The sequence below is a fragment of the Pleurodeles waltl genome, chromosome 5, assembly GCF_031143425.1.
Source record: "Pleurodeles waltl isolate 20211129_DDA chromosome 5, aPleWal1.hap1.20221129, whole genome shotgun sequence".
Taxonomy (NCBI): domain Eukaryota; kingdom Metazoa; phylum Chordata; class Amphibia; order Caudata; family Salamandridae; genus Pleurodeles; species Pleurodeles waltl.
The window spans coordinates 446,264,352-446,281,915 of NC_090444.1; the positions used below are offsets into that span (position 1 = coordinate 446,264,352).

The 17,564-nt window shown below is 42.9% G+C and overlaps 1 protein-coding gene across 1 annotated transcript in view; it reads right to left on the bottom strand.

The window, feature by feature from the left end:
* The window catches only part of LOC138295758 (N(4)-(Beta-N-acetylglucosaminyl)-L-asparaginase-like), a 307,883-nt gene that overhangs the window by 43,616 nt on the left and 246,703 nt on the right, over nucleotides 1-17,564 (bottom strand). Inside the window, exons 7-8 of the mRNA XM_069234263.1 lie at nucleotides 9,152-9,167; nucleotides 5,568-5,635 (exon numbers count right to left, since the gene is read on the bottom strand). Coding sequence (XP_069090364.1) covers nucleotides 5,568-5,635; nucleotides 9,152-9,167 — 84 coding nt within the window. The remainder of the gene's footprint in view (nucleotides 1-5,567; nucleotides 5,636-9,151; nucleotides 9,168-17,564) is intronic.

Sequence of the window (17,564 nt, forward strand, 5' to 3'; positions counted from 1 at the left end):
ATTTGCAAACATCAACAGCATCTAGGCAATCACATAACAGAGGGAAAAAACATAAGTCTCCTTCAACATCCTCCATAATTCAGCAAGATGTAGCTTCACCTCTCGGGGAGGACAAGCCTTTGTGCAGCACTTTTTTTCTATAAGGAACAAAGCATCTTTGGGATCTGAAAAAATATGGGGCCATATGTATGAACACATTTTCTCATTGACACAGAATGGGCAAAACCCTTTGATACATATGGCCCATGAAGTTTCCCTTACCAAATAAAATGGAGGTGTGTAGGGTATAAAATAGAGTATTTGAACTCCTGTTCCTGAAGCTTTTTTCCACAGGAAGAATTTTTTTCCAAGCGTCCTGCACACTTTAGTAAAGTAGGAGAAGAAAGAAATGTTCACACCTTCATATTGGATGTCCTGGCCTCCCTGGCCAACTGCAACAAGGAGTCGCGATTGCGATAATTGAGGAACTTAGCAATGATTGGTCGCGGAGAGCCTCCTGGAATCGGTCTGGGTGTGAGGGATCGATGCGTTTGTTAAATAATGAACATACTGGAAAATATATCTGGACCAAAAAGTGACAGGATAAGTTTTTCAATGTATTCTTTTATGCTGCCGATAGATGTGGTCTCGGCAATGCCCACAACCCTAATGTTGCTCCTACAGAGCGAGCCTCCAAGTCCTCATTTTTAAGTTTGACCTGGCAAAGTTCTACCTGCAGGTCTTTTACAATGGTAGTATACTTTTGATGTCCTCCATATCTGAGATGTGCTGCTCAGCCCTGTCAATACGTGAATGCTGCTTATCCAGACGGTTGCTCATTAAATCCATTTTGTGGGTTGAAGAGTCAATCTTGGAATCTATGAACGTGTCACTGGATTTCATCTGTAGCAGTAAGGAACAGACATTGCTAGATGTAAGGGAGTTACCAGCAGCCATGGAGCTCAACTGTTCTATGATGAAGGGTCCTGAGTGCATCTGCTTGGCCTTCCTCCGGGAAGCAAAGTTTAAACGCGCTTGACGATCATCCAATTTACCCATATTTGAATACTGAACAGCACAGACACTACTTGAGGGCTCAGGCATGTGGATGAGTTACCTCTGTTCAATGAGGGTAAGGCTGTCATGGCTTGGTGAGGGCAACAACATCCTGCGCAGTACACCTCTCTTGTGCGTGCTCCGAGAGAGGACAGCGCAGCATCCACAGCTCAGACACACAGAGTAGTCCTTGCCCAGAGAGGAGATGGCACGGGGGCCACAGCACAGCTGCAGGAGGATCACATACAAGTGAGCAATGTTTAAAGGGTACAAATCAGGGCATCAGGTGCCACTGTGTCCAGACTTTGTTGCAATCAAAAAGTCACACAGCAGAGTCCGGCACAGCACAGAGCAGATCACACAACAGTGGCACAGTCCACTGATGTATCACTCACCGAAGCGTGGACTGCAGGCAACCATTTTGTAGGGCGATGAGGATCAGGCAAGTCCCCGCATCTTCATATTATTGAAGAGCTTCTTTTTCAAGAAGCGGGGGGGCAAACAGTACCGCCAGCAGATCACTCACAGCTCTTCGCCCTGTATAAGGGTGTCACATCACCGTATTCTGCAGGATGCAGGTGCTAGGACAGAGGTCAAGGTCCTCCAGTCTACACGTCCCTGCCCGTGCCACTGCCCAGCGGAGTCCGAGACAACCTGGGGGCTCTGCTAGGTAATAATCAAACCTCAGGTATGGTGAGGTGTCTCTGGACCACAAGTGCAAAGGTAGGCCCCAGTCCCCTCTGGAATCTCAATTAGTGGGAGCTCCTTGCTGATGCGGCCCCTGGAGGGTAGGGAGTCGCTGTATGTGGGTGGTGCTGGAGCCTGCCCCGGGCTAGGCAGAGCCGCCGGCTGTCTCCGCACTGTGCCTCAGGTGCTGTATGCCAGATTTGAGGCACAGATTGTGGCAGGAGATTAGTGAGGAAATGCAGGACGAGCTTCCTGGTTCAACTCTGCCACGCTCACACCTACTGGTACCTGGGCTGCAAGGCGGGAGGGCCTTTTCCAGAGTTCACTACTGCTGTTGGCCCCACAAGCCCAATCGGGTTGGCCAGTGATGCTGCAGAGGTGGCGGCACTCAAAGATGTATTGGCAGGTGGCTTAAATTAAGATGCAGGACGGGGATTCAAAAACAGTCCGCCCCAGTCAGCAGAGCTCACTTAGTCGTTCATCATTCAGCCACACCCCCAAATAACTGAAACTCGGCTGGTGTCCTGGCAGTCAAAGAAATTAAGGAGGCCAGGTTTATGAATGATTTGAAAAGCAAGTTCTTTGTTGATGGCAAGGGTTTCAGGATGTCAGGAGGAGATAGTGGAAGTGTTGGAAATGACTATGTTTACAGGGTCACCCCCAAATATTTTGGCTTCCTCCTCCTACTTTTTACTGGATTTCTGCTTGTTGGCCTTAGGACTCTGTGCACTTTACCACTGCTAACCAGTGCTTATGTGCTTATGCTCTCTTCCTAAAACATAGCTTGACTGGCATATACCTGATTGGCATATTTAATTTACATGTAAGTCCCTTGTAGAGTGTATAACATATACCCAGGGCCTGAAATTAAACGCTACCAGTGGGCCTGCAGCACCTATTATGCCACCCAATTAATTTGCACCTTAAAACTTGTCTCAGGCCTGCGATTGCAGCCTGAAGGGAGTGCCCCACTGCCATGTTGACTTGGTATTTAAAACCCCTTGCCAAGCCTTAAACTCCCCTGTAATTATATATAATTCACCCCTGAGGTAGGCCCTACGTAGCCCATAGGACAGAGTGCTGTGTAATGAAAAGGTAGGACGCGTACTTTTTAGTTTTACATGTCCTAGTAGTGAAAAACTGCCAAATTTGTTGTCCCACTACCGAGAGGCCTACCCCTCTCATAGAGTAACATTGGGAATTACTTACTAAAATAATAACCACAGGTGGGAGATATGTCATGTTTGGTATCTATGAACTTGTAATGATAAACTCTCTTGAATGTGAAAGTCAGATTTATCACTACAAGTTTGAGAATACCACTTTTAGGAACCTGGCATTTTCCTGCCCTTAGCCATATGTGCATGCAGCCTGCCTTAGGTCACATGACTGTATGTAACTGTCAGCTGTGGCTTTGTGGATGCAACCCAGACAGTCACACAATAGTGGGATTAGCAAGGCCTGAAAGGCCTTTCTACTGGCAGGATTTGGGGGCGGACCTCAGCACAGCCCCACTCACATCCGAGTGGGCTGAGTACTGCTGCCGCACAATAGGCTTAACAACACTGCATTGTCAGTGCAACCAGCTAGGACCCAGGGCTGGAGAAGCAGGAAATTCCTGGAACTTTAGAGAACTCTTCTGGAAACTTCACCCAACTTCTAGGAGCAGGGCAACAGGGTATAAAAATAAGACTCTCAGACCTACTCCTCAGTTCACTACTGGACCTTTCGGAAGGACTCTGAGGACTGCCTGCTGCTGTGACCTGCTTTGCACTCTGCCAGACTGCTGCTGTACCTGGAAGGACTGCTTTGCTGCCTGGAGCCTGCTTGGAACCTTCAGAGGCAAGTCCTGCTGTAGAGCCCTGCATCACCACCTGCACTCAGGACTTAAGAAGTGACTCCATGGGCTAGTTTAGCTGGTTTCCTGTTCTGAGCAACAGGGACATAACAGGTTCCCACTATCTTAAGCCTGCCCTCCTGGGCCCTTGGTTGTGGTGTTAGAGGTGCCCAGAGGACCAATTTTCAAACATGAGGACAACATAATTTGGTTCAAATGTCATCTAAGAACCAGGAGGAGACCGGGAACAACATGCTCACCTGTCCCCTAAGGTGCATTGCCGGTCAGATTGACTTTGCAGCTTCTCCCGCCACGTTTTTCTCCTCAGCAGCAAATCCTTTTCAGTAGCTCCTCGCAAAAGAGATATCTGACCCTGTGGAACTGCCTTCGGCTACAGCTTCCTGTTTTGTCCTGCCGGAAATTTTTGACTTCCATCCCGACGTCTAAGTCCGAAGGTAAACGTTTCACCGCGGCTTCGCTCCACGGCTACCCGACGACGACGCTTCCTCCATGGACGCTCCTGCAGCCTTGCCTCCTTGAGCTTCTACCTTCTCAGACACTTTTTTTTTCAAACATTTGTTAAGTCCGAAGGTAAGCTCTGACTGGGCCCAATCCACTTTGTATACATCCGACCCGCGCTCCATAGCGGTCAACCTTAACATTTGACTTTGTCCTAGTCTAGCGCGACCAGATGTCTGCGGTCGGCGCTTTTCATTTGTAAGTGCTATTTTACACTTAAAACTTTAAAAATCTGGTGACAAATAATTTCTAAAAATGTTCTCTATTTTTCTAAATTGGTTTGGGATCTTTATTGTGTCGTGTTTTCACTGTGTTAAGCACAGGTTAAATTAGTGACTTTTTGTGGTTCACACTGCAAGGGACTGTGGTTGTTGCTTGACCAGGGCTCACTCCCCAGTCAACCAATAACCCAATTTCTCACAGGGAGTGAAACAAAACGGCTAAAAATCAAATAAATCAATATTTTTCGATCTTTGAATTTCTGAGCACTAAACATATAGAGTAGAACTTTCACTTACCTGCCAGCTTCTGTTTCATATCTAAAGCATGATGCTTGAAAATCCACCTATAAACATTGAATATGTTGCATATAGTGCCTGGAACACTGCAATCCTTGTATAAAAGCAAGACTCAGATTTCCTTATTAAGCCTATATTAGCGAGTTGACCTAGCCACTCAACTGCAATAACATATTACAGTAGAGTAGATGAGATGTGATATGATAAGGCCTGCTTTAAGACCCAAGGTGAAAGGCAGGTCACAGCACGTAATTGCAGCTGCAGAAAGGAGCTATTTACGGCAATATTTTTTTGCACCACATAGTTAACTACAAGAGACAATCTCTCTGCATGTTTCTACACATTCTGATTTACAGCAGTTTTTAATGTGGTTTACAGTAAACCGATTTGAGTATCTTTTTGCAATAAATTACTACCTGATTTTAGTGTGTTTCATTTCCCACTACAGATTATACTTTAATTTTTCATATCGGCAACCATCCTGTCTCTTTCATATGAAAGAGCAAGACAGCAAGGGCTAATGGGTTTTGTGGGAAGGATGATGATGTGACCATGTATTAGAAGGAATAAAATACCCTCTGCTCTACATTAAAAGGATATTGTAAGTCACCTCAGATTTCCATAACACCTTAAAAAAGGGACTTGGCCTTCATTCTCGTCCCTCTATGCGGTGATGGAACTTCTCTGTAGCCTTATAGTAGTGTTACTCTATCCCATGTATATTACTCTCTTCAGAACAAAAACCTCATATTTGAAGAAACCCCTAAAGACACAACAAATTTCAAGTAACAATTAGAGCAATGACGTTAAGAAGGATAGGTAGAAAAACTGAATAAAGTACTTGGGACAGATATAGAAATGCTGTTTTAAATTGAATTGTGAATGTATTGACCTCAAATGCTTTGTCTCTCTAGGACCTTTGTGCAGCATTGTTCTGAAGTATGCAAATACAAAAAAAACAGAATCCGTACCTGTCTCATTAAAAGAACCACATGGAAGCACGGGCAGTAACACATGATCTGGTCTCCGTCTCCTGTGGCTGAAAGAAAGAAAAGTTGCATGACATCAATCACATTTTCGATGAGACTTTATTTTCCGGGAAAAGTTATCTCGTTGATGTATCCCTATCATCCACATTTCCTGTCAATATATATAATTTTTTATTCGAAAAGGAGTTATCCCTGTTATTTTTCAGTGACTTAACTTCATGCTCAAAGTACCAACACTTGCTCCTTTTTTTCTGGATCACTGAAGCACTTGGATAAATGGGAGATTCTATATGTAATTAAAATATGACTCTACAAACAATAAAATCCCTCAGGTATGTGAATTCTAGGCAGTGGTTTAAATGGAGATTTAGAAGTGCAGCTACTGACTATTTAGAGTAACTGTTTGCTTTGGAAAAGTGTCCGTACTCTCCCATTAGATGAACTGCAGCAGTGCTGAGAAGGTACTCTCCCTTTCGAATTAAAGAAGTACAGTACCTGCCCACTTAAAGCACTGATCCTAGGGAGACCCATATACTCCAAGCCATTTAGGAAACAATTGGAAACCCTACACTGTAATTCATCTATGTGGTGAATTACAGGTGCACTTCAATTGAAGCAGATAAACTGAAGTTCAAGATTACAGTGATTTCTTTAGGAAGAAAACCCGAACTAGAATATAGAGTCAACAATGACAAGGAGTCCTCTGGTGATGCGAAGTTTGGAAACTAACCATGAGAAACCAATTATTGAAGTAACATCTTACATTACAGTTATGTAGTTCATTGATTTTCTCAGTATATTATGTCGTGTGACGGAATACATCAGCCATTCTAGTACAGTAGCCATGTCTCTTCCAGGCTATTGCACTTTAGGTACATCAGACAGGTCATATTCAAGAGACCTGTGAAGCAATTCTGGGGCGGGTCCTCTGTTCAGTTACACTCGCCTCTATGACAGTGGGGGAAAAGGGACAAGGCGGCACAGAGCGTGGCAGGGGAGGGGGTAAATGACAAAATAAATAAATAAATAATTTTTCTAAAAAGAACCTTCCTCTCCAAGCCTCACTGCTCTGCTCCATTGTCCTCAATGCAGGCACCGGCTCCCAAGCTGCCATGTAGCCAATCCTAATGCTGCTTTCATGCTGCTGGCATTAGGATTGGGCGGAGTGCCCTGGCTTAGCGCTCCGAAGCAGAGTGGAAGCCTCTGCCTGCCCACTCCAACCTAGCAACACAGTGCCGGTTTGGAGACAGCTCAGTGCGCATGTGTGTTTGGCTGGCCCGAGACGGACGGCCAAACATACATGCGTACTCCGTCCCTGTCATCGCCCGTGGCCCCACCCCTTTTACAATAAAACCCTAATAAACATAGCTTATTATGGTTTTATTGTAAATGTTTTGCAGCTGCTGCTGCTGGCGGGGGCCGCTGCTCCTCAGCCATAGCAGAGGAGCCTCCGCTGCTCTATGATGTGTTAAAAAGCTGAAGACAATGTCTCCCTTTGGGTGCTATTATTGCCTCTTTTAAACGTGTACATATCCAGGGGTCTTCTATCTATTATTAGGCCACTGAATCAAGTGCCATGATACCCGGCTATTAATCTGCATTTTGTTTCACAAAAATAACCTCTGACTGAAAAGTGTTCTTTTACAGACAGGCTTTTTGCAGTTTTCTGAATTCATCAGTTAGTTATGATTAAAATATTTTAAAAAACAATGGTCTCATTTCATAAAGCTTTTTCAGTGAGTAGGTGGCCTACTCATGAATTTCCAGGAGTAGGTCCCGCCTGCATCTCCTTGAAAGCTTTGAGAATCGGACCCATGTTAATTGTTGGGTAATGAAACCTCATATTAAATGCATCTCGTCAGTAATACAGGGAGTGCAGAATTATTAGGCAAGTTGTATTTTTGAGGATTAATTTTATTATTGAACAACAACCATGTTCTCAATGAACCCAAAAAACTCATTAATATCAAAGCTGAATATTTTTGGAAGTAGTTTTTAGTTTGTTTTTAGTTTTAGCTATGTTAGGGGGATATCTGTGTGTGCAGGTGACTATTACTGTGCATAATTATTAGGCAACTCAACAAAAAAAAATATATACCCATTTCAATTATTTATTATTACCAGTGAAACCAATATAACATCTCAACATTCACAAATATACATTTCTGACATTCAAAAACAAAACAAAAAAAAATCAGTGACCAATATAGCCACCTTTCTTTGCAAGGACACTCAAAAGCCTGCCATCCATGGATTCTGTCAGTGTTTTGATCTGTTCACCATCAACATTGCGTGCAGCAGCAACCACAGCCTCCCAGACACTGTTCAGAGAGGTGTACTGTTTTCCCTCCTTGTAAATCTCACATTTGATGATGGACCACAGGTTCTCAATGGGGTTCAGATCAGGTGAACAAGGAGGCCATGTCATTAGATTTCCTTCTTTTATACCCTTTCTTGCCAGCCACGCTGTGGAGTACTTGGACGCGTGTGATGGAGCATTGTCCTGCATGAAAATCATGTTTTTCTTGAAGGATGCAGACTTCTTCCTGTACCACTGCTTGAAGAAGGTGTCTTCCAGGAACTGGCAGTAGGACTGGGAGTTGAGCTTGACTCCATCCTCAACCCGAAAAGGCCCCACAAGCTCATCTTTGATGATACCAGCCCAAACCAGTACTCCACCTCCACCTTGCTGGCGTCTGAGTCGGACTGGAGCTCTCTGCCCTTTACCAATCCAGCCACGGGCCCATCCATCTGGCCCATCAAGACTCACTCTCATTTCATCAGTCCATAAAACCTTAGAAAAATCAGTCTTGAGATATTTCTTGGCCCAGTCTTGACGTTTCAGCTTGTGTGTCTTGTTCAGTGGTGGTCGTCTTTCAGCCTTTCTTACCTTGGCCATGTCTCTGAGTATTGCACACCTTGTGCTTTTGGGCACTCCAGTGATGTTGCAGCTCTGAAATATGGCCAAACTGGTGGCAAGTGGCATCGTGGCAGCTGCACGCTTAACTTTTCTCAGTTTATGGGCAGTTATTTTCGCCTTGGTTTTTTCACACGCTTCTTGCGACCCTGTTGACTATTTTGAATGAAACGCTTGATTGTTCGATGATCACGCTTCAGAAGCTTTGCAATTTTAAGAGTGCTGCATCCCTCTGCAAGATATCTCACTATTTTTGACTTTTCTGAGCCTGTCAAGTCCTTCTTTTGACCCATTTTGCCAAAGGAAAGGAAGTTGCCTAATAATTATGCACACCTGATATAGGGTGTTGATGTCATTAGACCACACCCCTTCTCATTACAGAGATGCACATCACCTAATATGCTTAATTGGTAGTAGGCTTTCGAGCCTATACAGCTTGGAGTAAGACAACATGCATAAAGAGGATGATGTGGTCAAAATACTCATTTGCCTAATAATTCTGCACTCCCTGTAAATGAATGCTAACACTCACCTTATTATGTTGAGAGTGGTATATGACTAATTAAAAAGCAGCCCACGTACTGCCTTGTATACTGCATAATTAACTGGAGAGTGCCCATAAAAATTCAAATAAATGACCAATGCATACCTGCTGCTGCCCCTACCTAAAATGAATGGAAAAAGGGATTAGTTAAAATGTAGGCTGCGTTAAAAACTATTAACAAACAAAAATATTCTCATCTAGTAATATTACAATTCAAATTTGGTACAATTATTAATAAATGTAGCATTCACAAGACAAAAAAGTAGGCTTAACAAGCATTGGCAAAGCCAACAGGTTTGATGGTCAACATGAGGGCTGACAATAGCAATATCAATGCTGATTGTAATGTGCACAACATATAAAACAATCATTGGCAAAGCCAGTAGAGCTGTCCTTGGGAAGCTGGTGTGATGGTGATTATATGTTTGTATGTTTTCCCAACCTTATGCCACAAAATAAAAAGAAGAACAAAACATGCCACTGTCTACATATGGCGGCTATATGCATGAAATTAAAATTTAAATAAAAAATTAACCTTAGTATATAATTTAAATAAAAGCAAATGTTTGCTTCTTGGCATGCAGGTGGACGTAGAAGAGGATTATAACCCCATTTAATTTAAATGCACCTCATAGGAAAAAAATATTTTTTATTATGGCAAAGAAGTGTAAAGCTGCATTTTTCCCTTCTATTAATTATAAATATTCTTAATTTATTAAGTACAATTGCGTCCTTTTATTTGTTAATCACGTTTTCATTTTCCACATTAAAGAAAAACAGTATGTTTTAAGATTGCAGGGCTGTGGATGAAATAATTCGGAGAGTTTGCTACTCGTGTCATTAAAGGGTGTACCAAAGGTTAAACTCACACTGCAACACTGCATCAAAAAAGATTGAATTGTCATATAGACAGTTCAAAAGGTCATAAGAAAGAAACATGCGATTGAGAATGAACAACACATTTTCAGCCAAAGTGTTTAACTATAGATTGAAAAATCAGAAAAGAGTGGTAATTGTTTGATAATTTTACTGAGATTGCAGGTCGATCTTTAACTGTAAGCAGGGTGTGAAGAATACAAGATATACACAATCCCCCATATAACTAGACTTTCCTATTTTCAGTGTTTCTTTTTTGTGGATTTCAGAGGTGCTTTCTCGGTGTTGTTTAAACTTGTTGATATCAGTTTTTTTTATCAGAGTCTGTTTTGCTGCTTAGACCCCATAACAGACAAAACTGTGTTTTCCAGTGTTTACAAAAGACAATGTTTTGCATTGATTTTTATAATGCACACATTCAATATGAAGAAGTAGCACTGGAGGGTATGTAGTGTCTTCACAAAGCAGTATGTTCAACGGAATTACAACACAATATGCTAAGTACAGAAGTCTGTATTGCAGAATCACTCAGACTCTCTCACGATCTTTCTCATATCTCATTAAATCTCACACCCTCTCTCCGGGGTTTTCCTGGTTTACAGGACTATTAATGAACTAAGAAAGTAAGAAATTGCAGTATTCAAACGCGGTCATGAAACACACTCCTGGACACAGCAGGGTTAGGGAGTTCATTCACATATTCCTCTTTAAATAATATGACATTTTAGGGTGATCAAACATGCCAACAGCGCCGTAACTTGCAGAACTTTAAACATTTTGAATTACAACAGATTACTTTGCAACCCTGTACTGTGAAACACCTGAAATCTGACACTTTTAGCATGCATGCCAGTGCTTTGCTGCACTCTTTGCTTTGCCACATGAGGTGCAGCTGCTGTTATTGCGTGAAGGTTCATAGCTCCATGAATCCCCATGAAAAGTGTCACACGTTGTTAGTTCTCACTTTTTAATCAACTTCACATTGTATTCTGGGACTAGAAATGTTGCTGTTAACCCCATCACTAAAGTGCAGTAGGCTTAAAAGCCAGGATTAGCTGAACGTGTCACACATGCCAGTAAGACTTCTTACAGCTAGAAATGTTTGTTGCTATTACGCTTTAGCATGTGGAATGCCTTGTGCCATGCTTTCAGCACTGTCCAATGCACATGGTGGCAACTACACATATAAAGGTCACTACACCTTCACTGAATATTTAAAGCCTAGGGTGTTTAGCAGTTAAGACAGTTACAAAAAGTGGCAATACTTAAAAATCCCCAAAAACATGGGGAGAAGGGGAAACAAATGGGCTAGTGTTATCTAGATTCCTATTGTGAGTCCTGTACTCAAGAGGACAAAAGCCCTCACCCACTTTTGGGTGATATAATTCATCGTAAGGCCTCATCTCTGACCAAGGCATGCAACCAAGTATATGACACCCTTCGCGTTAGTGTGTTGGCGTAACTCTCAGAGTGTGCACCTCTAAATCAAAATGTGTTTGTTTCTTAGTAAATCTATAAACATCAGAAGTACCAGTACGTGGAAGTGTCCAAAGGGAGGTCTGTGTATGGGTCAACATGACTACACTCGACATGACTGTACTGCTTATTATTTTGCGGAAAGGACAGCACACCTGAATGTAGGATTCTGAAGGCCATAAAATGTTGACCAAAACTGTGGGATGAAAAATACCCCACCTTCCTTTCAGTTTCTACCTACTGGGGACAAAGATAAAGTAATTGAAATCCACCAGGAGGTAGTTTTATACGTTTCTCTCTCTCTGCACCGATCTACTCACAACATCCACACCTATCACCCATTAGGAACCCCTAATGTGATGCACCTCAAGAGCGCCTCTCAGCTGAGTGTTGTAGTCAACACCTCTATCTCTTGGTGAGAGGTGGCGGGCCTACGAAGAGGCAGCTGTTTCAAATTATAGACCTATTATGCACTGGCAGATTCAATGGGTCTGGTGTTGTCTGATATTTATTTGACTAGTCAATGCTTTTTTTGTTTTGTCATGGTTTTTGTAACACATCTGTCACAAACGTAAAGTCTCAGTGGGGAAGGCAGACTGGTCTTTTGTGGTCAGATTGGCATCTGTTTGCCACCATAGAAGATCCTGAGCCAATTCTTGTGAGATCTGGATGGATTCAGAGAGGCTGCCCCGATGCTGGGCCACTGAAACCTGAGGTTCCACTGCATGGCCTGCATATGTCATCTGGCATCCAGGATGAGGAGAATGCATGATGCTGGCAGGCCAAGAAGCACTAGAGCCACCCTCACTGAGATCAGGATTGAGCTTGAAAAATCAGGATAATATTCATAATTTTCCAAACTTACTGCAGCGGTGGGAAGGTCTTGAACACCACTGTGTCCTGAAGAGCCTCACTGAAGGGAATCCTCTGTGTGGGGCAGTGTTGGGACTTTGCCTCATTGATGGAATGCCCCTAAGATGTCAGGAGCTTGACCATCATTGGGAGGTGGTCTACGACTGACTGTGGCAAGACCACCTTCAGCAGCCAGTCATTGAGTTACAGGAAGACATGTATCCCCAACCTCCTATAATGGGAGGCTCCCACAGTCATCATATTTGTGAACACCTGATGGGCCAAGGTAAGTTCAAAAGGGATCACAGTAAAATGAAAGTGTTCTGGTCCACCCTTGACCACAGGTAACTATAGTAGGACAGCCAATGTGTACATGGAAAAACATGTATTACAAGTTTAGTTTCCTGGGTCCAGAGCCAATGTATTTTGAACAACTTCTTCCTCAGACATTCAAAGGGAAGAGATCTGAGATGGATCTGATGCCTCTGTCTTTCTTTGGAACTTAAAAGTAGTATGAATAACGCCCTTCATATCTCTCGGAGTCTAGCAGCCACCCAATGACACCTTTGAACAACAGAGGAATGATTTTCTGCATGGGGATTGTGGTGTGCTCCTCCGAAAGTTGCTCTGGCATAGGAGGAAGACAGGGTGAGGCAGAAAATTAAGGCACAGTGCATCACGTTTGAACAATTTGTTAGACTACCTGTCTGACATGATAGATCCCCAGCCAAGGAGGAAATGCTGTTTTCTTCCTCCTACTGGCCAGGCATGGAACTTCAAGGGCAAACTAAAATGGCTTGCCAGCTCCTGCAGCAGATGAGGAAGGGTTGGATAATTGCAGCCTCTGCTGGCGTGAACATTTTGACTGTTGCCAAGTCCTCAGCCTTGAAAGGGCTTGGACCGTTGCTGTTGTACTTATTAGAAGGACTTGCATTGTATGTGGGCTATCTCTCTGGAGCAGACCCTAAAGTTCTTGTACTATAGTTGAAATTGCTTAGATGTAAAAACAGCCCCAAGGGCCTAGATCTGGTGTGACCATCTTTAAAGAGTGCCAGCTCTGAATCGATCTTTTCACGAAAAAACCTGAGCCAACATGCATGTCCATTAAGGATGATTGCACATCCCCTGAATCAGCTCGAAGCACATAATTAACAACATTTTGACCATCATGCATCATTTGGACCAAAGAGAGACTTTTACGTCCTCTGGGATGGTTGGTAAGATGATCTCTCTGGCCATACCCTACAGTGCATGTGTGTACCTTCCCAGGATGCAAATTGTGCTAACACATTTGTCTTCATCTCGATAATGCGCAGTTACAAGTATAGAGCCTCAGCTACTCTCCGCACTGCCACTGCAAACAAGGCACTTTCTACCATTGGTGGTGAGCTCTGTTTCAGGAGATATGTCTAGCCCACTGGCATTTTGGAAGTCTAACACAAGACATCATCAATATAATGAGGGGGAAATACGTTGTACCTCTCTTCACCATCATCAGTGTCCTGACAGATGGTAGGGGCCTCCTGCAATGGATCAGAATCAGGTACGAAGAAAGCCTCAAACCTCCAATAGTAGTAGTGTCATATAGGAGGCCTTTGATTACAGTTAGGTTGTATAAAAACTGGTTGCAACTTTATGATCTTGTAGCATGACATGGCCTGGAGCAGCTTAATTTCAGTTAGGGGTCAGAGAATGTTGCTGGGCTTGTTCTTGAGTCAACGACAGTGGAGTTGGTGACGCCATAGAAGGAACTGCCATGGACCCTGGTGCCAGTGTAGAGGCCAGGACTAGAATCAATGTGGGCCTGGAAGCAGGTCTCGCATGGGGAGATAGCATTGGGTCCTAACCCACCAGCAGGATGGCAGTGCGACTGTAGGTCCCCGTTGCTCCATGGAGACCGAAGGTGCACCAAAGGAAGCTGTAATCACACTGAAAATGTGTAGCACGGTCTCTTTGAAGGCTGCTATGTACTACAGGCCGAAGACAGCCTGACAAATTCAGGGCGGGCTGCGACCAACTGGGGCGCTGGATCAAATTCAGGTGGCAGCGCAGGCATGCAATCCTTAGCTTCATGCTTTGCACTTTCTTGCTAGACTTCGAGTGGTGGTATAGGTGGGGGTCTAGTCCCACTTGGACTTCTTATCTTTATATCTAGATTTCCTATAAGACTTTGAAGGGAAAGTGGGCTTTTCGCAAGAGAGACCTCGAGACCAGGACTGAGACCAGACAGTGACTTCTACCAAGATCTGTGCTTTGACCACGTCTTCTTCTAATGCTTGGCAATGTAGAGCTTTGCTTCCCGCTCCTGAATCTAATTTGGATGCATAAATGGAAGACACAGAGTCATGCCCAAACACAATTCATGGGGATCCATGACCAACATCTGCTTCCTGTAGTCTCTGCAGGGCTTGAATCCTGTCATTTGCTGTAGTGCATTGTTTCCGAGCACAATGTCATTGAAATTTGAAAGATGTCTGAATACTGACAAACTTGGAAGTACATTTCCAAATCTATGTATAAACATGCAGAAAGAAAGGAACTGATGTCAGAGTATAGGCTGACACTTCTGCTACATGCAGTGCAGAGCCACACTACCAGCTACTACCTGCCAGCACGCAGAAACACTGTGACAAAATTCCAAATCCAGTCTGACACCAGGGGATATTCTAAAGGTGAAGAATATGAAATTGGAAGTATCTATCTATCTGTAAGTAGTGATTTTGAAGAAGTTGTTTGAGTACATATACTGCAACTACCACATTGGTTGGTTACTACTGACTATGGGATGTCCATTGTGTTTTTTGGTTATTGGCCCTAGTCTTCAGGGGGCAGGTATATGCTAGGTAATCATGTATAGTTGTACTTTGTTTGAAAGCCAAGAGAGGGTTTGCAGGTGTTGTTCAATGGTTATCTGGATACGCCAATATTTTATAATCGACTGATGTATTTTGTTCGATAATATGGAAAACATAGTAACACAAGTCATGTGATTCTTGCAAGGTTTTTCTTACATCTCTAACGAACAGTCTCTGTTGTTTTTCCTTGCATTTTTTCTGTGTGAGTAATGGAGCTCAGCCAGCCTATTGGCCCCCTCTTTCATGACAGTTGATATTTCATAACATGAGCAGGCTTTTTTAAGAAAGAGGTCATGTTTCAGGAAAGGAGGGAGGAAGAAACAAAACCCAAAGAGACACATCAACACCCAGATGCGGTAGATGCAGAAACCAACAGTAAACCGTCCCATAACTATGGTTATTAACCTTTCCATTATCTCTTTAACAACAATGGAAAACCAGGTCCTCACTAGAGGAGTGAGGTTTCTTCCTAGCAACAAACATGATGGAGTTGAATGTATTTTTGAATTGCATCAATTCTTTTTAAAAAAGGACGTTTCTGTTACTATTATAAAGACCTCACACTGATAACCTCTAATAACAAGACAGGTCTGGAGACAGGAAATCAGAGTCTCCACTGCCAGGCAACTTGATTCCGCCACCAATTGTGACTTTTGAACAGGTAGTTTTAGAGAATTTGAGAAGACTTGAAACCCAGGAGTTCACACCATGTGACAACCTCCCGAGAGCAGAGAGTCTTGTTCAACTATAAGAAAATAAGGGGAGTGGGGCAGAACAAATCTGATTACCTGGATTAACCCTGAAATTAATGGCTGACGAGAAAGCTTTAGGAAACTTTCAAGCAACCTGACCACTAGCAATCTTGGAGGAATCAAAACCCTGGTTGATGGGGTGGAAGTACAAAGATGGATGTCCGAAACAGAGAGTGACCTTCTCTGCACACAACAGCCCAGCATGCCATACTTGTATTGTGTCCCAAAAATCCACAAAAAAATGACACATCTGCCTAGGGTAACCCATAGTATCTGGGATTGGATCTCTAGAATAATCATCAACTCACTTTGTAGAATTTTTTCTCCAAACACTGGTCGACAATACCATTTTTCTAAAAGATTCAAATGATACCATAAACCAGGGTATACACGAGTAGCTTGAACAGCTACTGGTAGCTTTCCAGCTACCTGTAAGTAGCTCTCCTGTGTGCAGCCCAGACTACTAAATTTGAAGTTTTTGCTTGGTTGAATTAATATCTGTATCCCAAAACTGAAAAGCATGCATTGGAGATGGAAATGTGTGTATTTACAGAACTCATAAGCTGATGTTTGAAGAAAAATGGTTGGATTTCTAAAATATATTTAAAGGTAATATTTGAGTGATAAATCATGAGGGGCTGGGGAACCGTCTGACTAATATTATTACCTTTGTGCTAGAAGCATTGCACCTATGGCTGTCATGTATTAACCATATAGAGGTGGCATTCTAAACTGATAAAGCCTTCTCCACATTACTGCTGGAAACCCTGCCCGAGTCACTGAGGTTATTTCTTATGGTAATTTTCATTGAATGGCCACTAATGTAATTCTTCTGCTGTGGTCATTATTAGCACACTAATAATATGAGTAGCTTGGTATGATTTTCAATGAACGAAAGTGGCTGTTATTACATAAAAGATTTATTTCAGAGCTGCAATAGTATTCAAAGATTCTCATTAGGCGATGCATTACCCGCTCAGTTCATGACAAATGTACAGTATCATCAGCAAATAGAAGCTGTGGGGTTTTCTCGCCTCCCATTGTTGGCATTACCAGGTTCAGCTTGTTAAGAAATGTTCCCACATAATTTCTGAATAAGTTGGGTAAAGTTGGAGCAAGTACACAGCCTTACCTGACTCCATTTTTAATTAGTAAATTGGGCGCACACTCCCCTTTTGGTCTGTACCAGGCCTGTTTGTATTCTTATGATGAAGATGATGGGAGACAGTCTGGAGATTTTCTGGCCATTGTTGGTCCCTCAGAAAAGATCAAAAAGGGTTCTGTTGACTGAGTCAAATGTTTTGTTTTTTTATCTATTAATACTATACACAGGGTAGTTTTTTTTTAACTTCACATAGATGTGAACTAGAGCCTCGTTGCTTGTTCAGTAGTTCCCACTCCTTTCCTAAACCCCATTTGGAGTTCTGAAAACGATTAAGGAGAAGTTTACCATAAACTCTACCCCATCCAGCAAAACATTTGGAAGAGAATCCCTAAGGTGCACCCAAGAGCCATTTTTCTGGATGGGGATTATGACTGCTGTTCTCCAAGAGGATGGAACTTCTTTTTATTACCAGACTGCATTAGAGACTGTTTTTCGGATGCCCGGTGTATAATGGAATGGCTCAAAAGACATCTGCGGGGATTCTGTCTTGACAAAGTGCTTTAGATGGTCTTTAACTGTATATCACTTTGGCCACTTCCTCT